The sequence below is a fragment of the Drosophila persimilis genome, unplaced genomic scaffold, assembly GCF_003286085.1.
Source record: "Drosophila persimilis strain 14011-0111.01,24,50 unplaced genomic scaffold, DperRS2 tig00000233-arrow-arrow-pilon, whole genome shotgun sequence".
Taxonomy (NCBI): Eukaryota; Metazoa; Arthropoda; class Insecta; order Diptera; family Drosophilidae; genus Drosophila; species Drosophila persimilis.
The window spans coordinates 299,685-310,272 of NW_020825308.1; the positions used below are offsets into that span (position 1 = coordinate 299,685).

Sequence of the window (10,588 nt, forward strand, 5' to 3'; positions counted from 1 at the left end):
AGTGAAGAGCGAAAAGCGAGAGGATTTTCAGGATAAATATGTACGAACGAGTAGTATTCTAATTTATTTATACGGCTTATTAAACTTTGTTGTAAGTTGTAGTATTTAATTAAAAATTTTTGTCAAATTTGATTTGTGGCATGCCCCCCGTTGCAGAACCAGGGCAAAAGTGACAGTTCAACCAACAATTTATAAATCAAATTAAATGAATATTCCGTGAATATTCTGTGGGTGTATGGAAATTCCACTGGAAGGCAGGGCAGATCCCAAGTACCAGGAGTATAAACTGATTATTTGCTTACGAAATTCTAGTGTTTTTGTCTGTTCAAATAGAACACGAAATTGGATTAATGATGCAAGCAGGCTAGCCAATAAAACTTATAGAAGGGCAAAGTAAATTAACCTCTAAAAGATTTTAAAATGGGGTCTGTAATTAGTTTTGGAAATTGGTTTAGTATTTACACAAAATTTTACCATTCAAAGAAATCCATGTGGGTGTCGGTGGGAAGCCGCAGAGCGCAACAGAGGCTGTAGAGATAACAGAGCAGGTAACAGAGCGAGTAACAGAGCAATTTACAGAGCAGAAAGAGAGAGAGACTACCAGCGGCCGTCGAACAAAGAGAGCAGAGAGCGCAGCCTAAACGATCGACGCCAAGTAATTCGGTGCCGCATATTATGCCGCAATTTTAATTAAATTAAATTATTTTAATCATAACGAATGAAAGGCCAAGTATAATAAAACCTGGCGTCCTGGATTAAAGTTTAACTACGGACACTACGGTCCCCCTAAGCCGGGGACCACACACATTTGTGGAAGCTTAGGATAAAAGGCTTGCTATTAGAGCTGGAGAAGCATCGCCCTAGTGTAAAAAAGGAATTTACAATTAATAAATTTAATATTTTAGTGTGCTATCGCGATTACTTAAGCTAAAGGATGATTATTTATATGAAAAATAATCTTGTTGAATTTGTATTGTATTCATTTCACACCCTTAATGGGTTAATTTTAAGCGACAATCGATGTTTCATCGATATATTGCTATCAAAAAATCGACAGCATCGATGTCCGCAAACATAATATGATTCTCCAGCTCTCAAAGGCTTGCTATTCTCATTTCCACGTCTCTTTATTGACAAATTCTGCCGTTCGCAGCTGAGAGAGTAATACAAGCGCTCTCTCAGAGAGCGGCAGATGTCTTAAATTAGAGATGACACTATCGGCAGGTGCCTGCGTACTCCACTGTGATTGTTTGACGAGTTGGAATACTTTTTCTCCGCCTACTCAGGATACTTGAAAGAGAGAAATATATGTACAATATATCAAATATTCCATAGTGTAAAGTAGGCCACGGTAATAAGCTCCAATTGAAAGGCGAACAAAACCTTTCATTCAGTTCAAAGTTAAGTCTGAGTCGGAAATCGTAGAGTCAAAAAATAATATTTTTTTTGTGAATATAGTTTGCCGAACGATGTCCTGTGATAACGATAGCGAATCTATAAAGGAAGTAAAGCGTGAGGAAGGCGGCGAGGTCTCCGGGGGAAGCCGCTCTTTGACAGTCGGCGAGGTCCGTTCGCCTGGAGTGGACCGCCTATGGTCCGCAGTCCATGAGTCCATCGGGCCAGCCGATGCTGGTCCCGGGGGCAGTGGCCCCTTGCCTCATTGCGGGCGTCCAGACGGAAGTCGTAACTGGACAGCCCTTGGGGCCCCGGGAGGCCGTCACACACTCAATCCCTATGCGGCGGAGTTTGTGCCAGACGTCACTGATCACATATTTGCGGAGAAATTAAAAAACTGTAGGTTTCAAGTCCAATCCAATCTGAACCGATTCCCATCTTGCTTTCTATTGATCAGCAGGGGTGTGCTACTCGCCCTGGAACTCTCCGCCGAACATATCGTGTGGCCAGCGCTACGACAGCATTTGGCGTGAGAGCAGCATAGAAGAGCAGCTGCCTCGTCAGGAGCAGGATGAAACCATAACAGAGCCGCAGCTGCCACAAAAGCCTCTGACGACACTGCCTGCGGTTCCGGAGGAACCCGAGGAAGCCGAGGAAGCCGAGGAGGAAGAGGACGTGCCCCAGCCAGTTAAGGTCAAAAAGAAACGCTTTAAGATCCCTGCTGGGCTCCAACGACGCTGCAGCCTTATGTAGGCGCCCTTGAGGCCTTGGAGATCAGACTAGAACAGAGCCAAAGCAGCCAGAACACTTAAATATCGAGGAGAGACGGCGTGTGGAGAACAGGAACAGCAGGAGGATCCAGAGTCCGTGACAGAAGAAGAACCAGAACCAGCCAAGGCGCAATTGCAGAATTTACGCAATGGAAGTACTGAGTACTCCAGAGACACTCCAGAGACATATGTATGTAATCTTATACTTATACTTATACAACAATCTGTTCGTCCACTTCCAACCATAAGATCCGATTAAACCTCCATCAAGGCTGCTTCATTGAAGAAGTGAAATCAATCAGGGCCTTCAACAGCTGCATTTAAAAGAAAGCTCCGATGGCGACTCCCTTCAGCAGCTGCATTTAAGAGACGACTCTACCTATGACATAATTTATGGTCTCCATTTTAGCGCCTTAAACGGGCTTGTGTTACTTTCCCTGGAGGGGACGTGGCGTCGGAGAGGCGCCTGTCCGCCGTCCGCCATCCCTGTCTTGCCTTGCTGCTGCATTCAGCTACTTTGTCGTGACTTTCTAATGATGTTGAATATGCATGGATAACTTTTGCCTTACGCAAAATGTTCCTGCAGGGAAAGAAAACTTGATTTACCTGTCTATGGGTTGCATGGACAACTTGCAACACGCACCAGCCGCGCAGCAGGCATCCCCCTCCCACAGCCCACACTCCACACCCCAAAGGCAAAGTGGCGACAACTTTCCTTTTTTCGCCTTGATTATTTTACTTTTTAATACGCGGTATTTGCCAGATTAAGAGGGTATGCCGTGGTCGGGTGTCGGGTTGGTAACAGGCGGGACCTTCAGCCTTCTGTGGCACACTCTGAGGTGTCCCTGGGGTATCCTCTAGTCGCATGATCGATCCTGGCATTACTGGGGAAGCTCATAAGGGGGGGTGGCATAATGAGAAAAGTTTCATGCCTTTTCATGTCTCATTTAGAGAGGGCTGACAGCAATGTGGGCCAAAAGGGTTGACTTTCGCAAGACAATGGCCGTGGACGCGTCCGGGCCTGTCCTGTCCTGTCCCGTCTCGTCCCGTCCCTCTCTGAATATTCCGATCTGCCCGGAATGTCCTGATCTGTCTGGCAATCCGTTCCAATCCCTCATGCGGCGCTAAGATTCCGCAGCTGCCCGTGACTTTTGAATTTTGAATGATTAAAATGGCCAAAAGGCGGAGCCGAGCAGCTGCAGCAATTGTTGGCGGAAACAATTACCAAGTTGTATGCAAAAGCGCCAATGGAGGACGAAACTTTCACGCCGCTCAATGTCAGGCCAGAGCAGGACATGTGGCAGGCGCCACCTGTGCCGCAACACACACACACACACACACACCCAGGCCGACGAAAAGGATTGGCAATTTTGTGCCAATTTTCTCCGCCTTCTGTTTGTTTATGAAACAAGTCACGTAAACGTTGTTGTGTGTCCTCGTGGAAGCCCATGCCATGCCATGCCTGGCCCCCCTTCCGGCCCCCCTAGTATCTCTCTGCCAGGGGGCGTTGAACCGGGGGCATCTGGCTAAATGGGCGTGCCATCACCTTGTTGTGTTGGCTCCCCCCTTCCCGCTCCCCTCCCTGGCGATTGTCATTGGCATCGAGAATTTAGCAATTGGCAAACGTCACGAAAGCAGCACCAAACGAGGGGGAACGTTGTGAGTTGCTGCGGACACCGCAACTCTACAGTTATACCCGATACTAAGTCAGTATGGCTCTCCTCCGGCAGCGCCGCTAATATTAAACGACACGACAAAGAGTGCGTGCGAGAGAGACAGAAAATCAGTCTGAGCGTGACGTCGGGCGCTGCGTAGCCAATGCAAATTGATTTGTTCCTTTTGGCTATAAAAATGATCTGATCTGATCCAGATTCAGCAATCTGATAGACATGGTCATTATCTATGATTCTGCGTTTTTAGTTTACTCGAATCTGCAATATTGTGGATGCAACAGATTTTCGTCCTTTGTGGGGGCGGAAGGTGGTGGCTGGCGAAATTTTGAGATATACGTTTTATAGTGAGATCTAACAGGAGTGCGGATACTAAATTTGGATACTCTAGCTTTAATAGTCTTTGAGATTTGTGAATATCCCCAGATTTGCATCCTTTGCGGGGGCGGAAGGGGGTGTGGCGAAATTTTGAAACCAAATTTGGTTGCTCTAGCTTTTATAGTCTCTGAGATCTAGGCGCTAATGTTTTACTCTAAGCAAAGCCGCCTATGCTACGTGTGTGTTAGAGAGAGACAGGGCGAGAAAAAATGAAATTGTTTTCTTGATGCTGGCTATAATAATAATACGATCCAATTCAGATTCCGTAGTCTAAAAGATATCGTCATTCTCTACGATTCTGCGTTTTTGGTTTTCTCGTATCTTTAAAATTGTGGATGCCACAGATTTTCGCCCTTTGTGGGAGCGGAAACGGGCGGGGCAAAGTTTTGAAATATTTTTGTAGCAGTGACATATCACAGAAGTCTGGATCCAAAACATCGTTACTCTAGCTCTTATAGTCTTTGAGCATTAGGCGCTGAAGGGGACGGACAGACGGACAGACGGACGGACGGACAGACGGACAGACGGACAGACAGACATGGCTCAATCGACTCGGCTATTGATGCTGATCAAGAATATATATACTTTATGGGGTCGGAAACGATTCCTTCTGGACGTTAAAAAACTTTCACGATCTTTCGCACCCTTCCTTTCGGCCGCCTCTTGCCGGATTGTTGATTTGCAAAAGTTTTCCCTCTCGCTTTTCCCCTTTCCTTCCCCTTTTCCGCGAATGTGTTTTGTTTTTGTTTTCTGTTGCCTGTTTGTTTTGTGCCCTGTTTATTGTATAAAATTTATGCCCCTATATTGTGCAATTGAAAAAGTTTGTCATATTTCACTGATTTTCCGCTTGTTCCGTCAGCGTTACAGTGCGTTCCATAGTTGTAGGGAGAGACAATGGAAGATTTCCGTCGATGGAGGCCCCGCACAATAGGGGATTCCTTTCCATTGGAGACTCCAGATTCTTCTCCTTGGCTTTCAACCAATCCCATCTCCAGATACTTGTGAAACGCACTGTACGGCTAGCGGTTAGCTCTTCATCGGCGTAAAACAGGCCGCAACGAGAATGTTGAAATAAGGGGAAACCAGAGCCGCTGGCAGAAACCATTATTTATGCATCGATTTCAAATCACTAAAAACAGAAAAGAACAACAAAAATCCATAAACAAAAACTCGCAAAGGAAAAAAGGAGGAGGAGAAGGAGAGTTTCGAATAAACACAATAACAAAACGGAAGGCGGCAAATAAATAGACAACAGAGTCGAATGTGGGCAAACAATGCCTGCAATAAATATCCGTACATGTATGCATATGAGTGTTGGGATATGCAGGATATATATTGTAGAAATGAATTTCATGATATTTATGTCACGATTTGGCAATCAGTTCAATGACCAACCGAAGGGGGTGAAGGTACACTATTTTTATTTGCATTCAGGGCGCAGTCCAGTACAAAACCCACAGCCAGAATTCGGATACAATTTTTCAGAATATCAGAACTGTCTTCAGTAGTACTTCACTTTCCAAATACGCCTGCGGGATCTGTTTAAAGGAGCTTCATAGAAAAAGATTGATTCCTTTATGACTTCTTCTGGTACCAATTCCTGTGGATCCTCCTCTTGTGTTGGATAGGAGACCTTGAATTCCTTGCTAACTAAAGCAAGCTGAGGGGAACAGAGCGCATTTCTGATTTCCAACAACTCATCGATCACTGTTTTGTTGGTTTTCTTGCGGAAACGACGCTTCTTGGACGCCTTGTTCTGACACTTTTTCGGCGACTTGATGATATCGTATTGGATCTTATATTCCATTAGCTTTGGTTCGCCGTCCGGCAGGAACAGGCGCTTCAACTCGTCGCTGAAGTCCTCGTACTCATCCAAGTTGTCTGCAGAGACAGAGACAGACCCAGACCCGGGCACGTCCACGAACTTCGAATGAAAATAAGTCTTTACGACATTATAGCGCTCAATGGACAGTTTCATCCAGAAATTGCCCCTTTTGACGGCTGCAACAATACCCTTATCCCATTCCTGTTGTGCATAAAATATGGAACGTTAGACGGTTATTTTGAAAGGAATTCCGCTTACCTCTATATCCTTTTCCATATAGACCATCAATTCGTAGTTCATTTGGTTCCCTTTCTCTACAGCTTTCAATGAAAACATATTTACTTAGATCAATTTTGATACGTGAAGCTGTGAAAAGGAATGTTTGAAACAATATGAGTATTCCTGAGAGTAAATTATATATTATTTCGATCAATGATAACGGAGACAACAGAGGTTCGATAAACTAATGAGGAAATGTTTTATATCAAATGAAACAGTTCCACATTGGCAGCTAATGCTTCGAGTCATTGTAATATCAAAAACCCATTCTCAATGAATGCCAGAATTCCGGCTTCTTCTGCACATGAGAGCAGCACTTTGAACAGCGGGTACATCTTTTGGGACGTTCATTAGTGTGCGTACGTCTGCGCCTGTCATCATTATGCGCTTCGCATGCGTCTTCTCGAACTTCCTTCTTTATACCTTGCTTCCACCAACAACACCGCTCATCAACGATCGCAATCGTTCCCTTTCCTTTCGTCTCCTTACTTTTTCGCCAACATTCGCACATTAACCGTCGTTCCCTTTCTATGCCTTCTTACCATTCGTTCGCTTTCTGTATCTTCTGTCCCCCTCTCTCTTCGCATTCCCCGTTCAGGACGGGCCGTTAGAGAACGCAAGCGAATGCTAGGGCGAAGCGGACGAGACAGCGAGAGTTGGCAGCACTTTTAGTTAAATTGAGCAACAAACACATTTGGCAATAAAAATGATTGCACTTCCAGTTGCAGCCGTCACCCCCGCGCTTCGTATGTTTTCGAACTACTTTGCCCTAGTCGCCGTGTCTCTCTCACACTCACACAACCCATCGAAGCGAATACTCTCTCTCATTCAGTGGCAAAGGGTAGCCAAGGAGAAGTGGCAAAGCGCAAAGCATTGGCGGTATATTTAATACAAGGTGAGGTGCTCGCGTCTAGCGAGGTGCATATTACTGTCACAAACGCACATGGATGGGAGAGAAAAAACTTGCACGCTATTTATACAACAAATATGTATGTTAAAACTCTGCTAACTGGAAATGCGTCACGTTATATTGATACACCTTGCAATCGACCTCATTCCCTCACACCCTCTATCTCACTCGCTCTCCCATACACAGAACAGTCCCTTCCAAAAAATAAAAATGCCCGCCGCAATGCGCTTGGAAGGAGTTTTGCACATTCCAACAGATTTATTTCACTCGAAATAGTTTCATTTTTGTTGCGTTATTGTAAGGGTTATTTGTTTTTGTTGCTTTTGCTGTTTGCCAGGAGTGACTGTAGAAAGTTTTTCTATTTCTATTATTTTCAAATTTAACTTTGCCATTTGTTTGTTCATGTGTGTGTGGCTCTGCAGGGGGAAAGGAGAACCCTTTCCGGGCGGCATATAAAATGGCTCTAAAAGCTCAGAAGGGTCTAAGGCATAGGAGTTTTTAATATTTAACAAGTTTTTTCTTTTTGCTGTGAGTCTTTCGGTACGTTTTCCAATATGAAATATCACAGCAGCTTTCCAATGTGCACGCCAATACACTTACATTAAGGCTGGTGAGGAAGAGTGAGCGTGTGTTGAGAATTTCGTTGGATTTTACGAGTTGACACACAAAAGACCCAAAATGTGCACAAGATCACCACATTAAAAAAAAACACCGATTAAGTTGTTGCACTTAGATTCTATTCCATCTAAAACAAACAAAAAGAAACAGAAAAAAAAAACAAAAATTCAACTACAAACATAGACATGTTTTAGGTTGGAATATGCAGCAGGTGCCGTCCAACCCAGCATTTTGAGAAAATAAACATTACATTTACAAAATTTCACCTCGATTCTTGACGATCCACGATTATTAATTTATTTAAACACACAAAAACAAGGGTGTAAAATCACACGAATTAGCTCCGCCGAACTGCACACATATATATACACATACATATAGATATAATACGCCGGCCACACGTCTTTTCAGTGTGACCGCACAACATAATCGATAGATATCAGAAATATTGCCGCCAAAAAAAAATTGAGATTTAATTTAATTAAAAGAAAAATTGGTCTGTTAAAGTAGGAATGTAAGTTAATTAAGGGTTTTAATGGTCAAATTAATGCGAATGGTAGAAATATTTAAATTATTTAGCGCTTGTCCTCTTATCGATGTACATATATCGATATATCGAACAAACTCCGGCAGGCAATTTACTTCAAATAAGAAGAAATTTAATGAAAGGTGCTGTCAGGAAATATATATTATTTAATAAACGTTGTTTCTCAAAGTACAAAAACTTCTTATAAAGCTTTTGCGAGGCAGATTCATATCGATATACGGCAGTCGATTGCGCCCATACGGCATCCCCGATCTGCGTTGGCAAACAAAAAAATCAGTTGTCAGCGTTGATCCCGATTTGGCCGCGCAAGTTAATAATTGATGAAAGCAAGATGAGTTTAAAGCCTACTTCGTATGTATGTGAATCAGCGGTAAATGGGGATGTCTCTTGATACTTTCCAAATTACTTTTCTCTTATTGATCTTCAGACGCAGTTGGTAGAAGGCTGCACGCTTTCCGTGCGTATGGAAAAGCCAGATGTGTGGAAAAGGGCGGAAATTTTGAGCACCAAAAAAGTGGGGAACAAGCGTCTATACTATGTGCACTTCTTGGATTGTGAGTAGGCTGGGAAGTCCGTCTTTAGTGATTAACATTGATTGCCTTTTAGTTAACAAGCGTCTGGATGACTGGTTCGACGAGAAGGATCTGGACTTGTCGTCTGTGCAGTTTCCTCGCAACCGACAGCGCTACGCAATGGAACGTTCTACAGGATCGCGGAAGAATCTCCCAAACGCCCCTTCCAAGCAATCCCAACTGAAGAAGAAGCCTGTACATGAAATCAAGAATGTGCAGTGGATTGAGCTGGGAAAGCATCGCATGAAGCCCTGGTACTTTTCGCCATATCCTGAGGTAATGTGCGCCGAGCCGTGCATCTACTTGTGCGAGTGGTGCCTAAAGTACGTGATGAATGCCACATGCCTGGCTCGCCATTTGATTAAATGCAATCTTCGCCATCCGCCTGGCGAGGAAATCTACCGCAAGGACACAATATCGTTCTTCGAGATTGACGGACGTCGGAGCATGACATACGCGCAGAATCTCTGCCTCCTGAGCAAGCTGTTCCTAGACGAAAAGACTCTGTATCACAACACAGATCCCTTCCTGTTCTACATAATGACAGTGTTCGACTCGCGCGGCTTCCATATGGTGGGATACTTCTCTAAGGAGAAGGTGAGCGAAGACAACAACTTGGCCTGTGTGTTGACTCTACCTCCGTACCAGCGCATGGGCTATGGCCGACTGCTCATCGAGTTCAGCTACGAGTTGTCAAAGTGTGAGGGGAAGACCGGCACGCCAGAGAAACCGCTCTCGGACCTGGGGCTTCTCTCTTATCGTTCCTTCTGGGCCATACTCGATGTACTCATCAAGCAGAAGCTCGACGTGGCGGAGGACAAGATTACCATTTCCATCAAGTATACGCCTAAACAGCACTGACTATTCAGCTACTAACTATTTGCTTTTTTCTCCCAATAGTGAAATCTCTGAGAAGACTTCCATCAGCACAGATGATGTGGTATCCACGCTGACTCATCTGAAACTTATCAAGTACTATAAGAGCCGATACATTGTCTGCGTCAAAGGCGATGTCGTTGAGAATTATTTGAAAGACAAGGCCAAACCTCAACTGTGCATTGATGCCACCTGCCTGCGCTGGGTGCCCAAGGATTGGACTGGTTCAAAGAAACGCTAGGAATGAAATAATCCCTAGAATAGTCTATATTTTTGGATCGCATCAACAAGCAGGAGTTCAATCTTCTACTACTTCTACCTCTTGGACAGACATTCCCGAATTAAACAGGATTCATTTAAGAATAGATATTACGTTTACTTTATTTATAGCTTTTAAGTTGTATGAGCAGATACAACAAGGAATAGCGCTTACAGAAGGCCACTTCGACGAAAAAGGCGCCAGTGACGCCGACAATGGTTTCACGGTCGTTGACGAATGGGTCGCAGTAATACTAATGCCTCCTCGCCACTACAATCCTGGGCTGAATCTGCGCCTCTTCGTTCTGGGCCTTTGATTTCCTGTGAGCCATGTGTGCATCACGGAATAAGATGGAGGTTCTTCAGAGTGTGACTGGTTCAGAACCAGTGGTTCTCTAGCGACTTGTTTAAGTGTGCTTTTTCCAACACTGCGTCATTGGCAAAAGAATTCATAACATAAATTGAATCATTAAAAATGGAGCCAATGAAC

At 44.2% G+C, this 10,588-nt stretch overlaps 2 protein-coding genes across 2 annotated transcripts; one reads left to right on the top strand and one right to left on the bottom strand.

Annotated features, from left to right (window-relative positions):
* Positions 1 to 1,469: 1,469 nt before the first annotated feature.
* On the top strand, positions 1,470 to 10,081 carry LOC6595417 (histone acetyltransferase Tip60). Its single transcript, XM_026989353.1, has 6 exons — positions 1,470 to 1,794; positions 1,856 to 2,082; positions 2,179 to 2,355; positions 8,820 to 8,946; positions 8,999 to 9,803; positions 9,865 to 10,081. The coding sequence occupies exons 1-6, from the start codon at positions 1,470 to 1,472 to the stop codon at positions 10,079 to 10,081; spliced, it is 1,878 nt and encodes a 625-aa protein (XP_026845154.1).
* On the bottom strand, positions 5,526 to 6,372 carry LOC113565953. Its single transcript, XM_026989375.1, has 2 exons — positions 6,297 to 6,372; positions 5,526 to 6,239 (listed from the first exon to the last, which is right to left on the bottom strand). Exons 1-2 carry the CDS (start codon positions 6,336 to 6,338, stop codon positions 5,715 to 5,717), a joined length of 567 nt encoding a protein of 188 aa, XP_026845176.1. The 5' UTR covers positions 6,339 to 6,372; the 3' UTR covers positions 5,526 to 5,714.
* Positions 10,082 to 10,588: the final 507 nt, after the last annotated feature.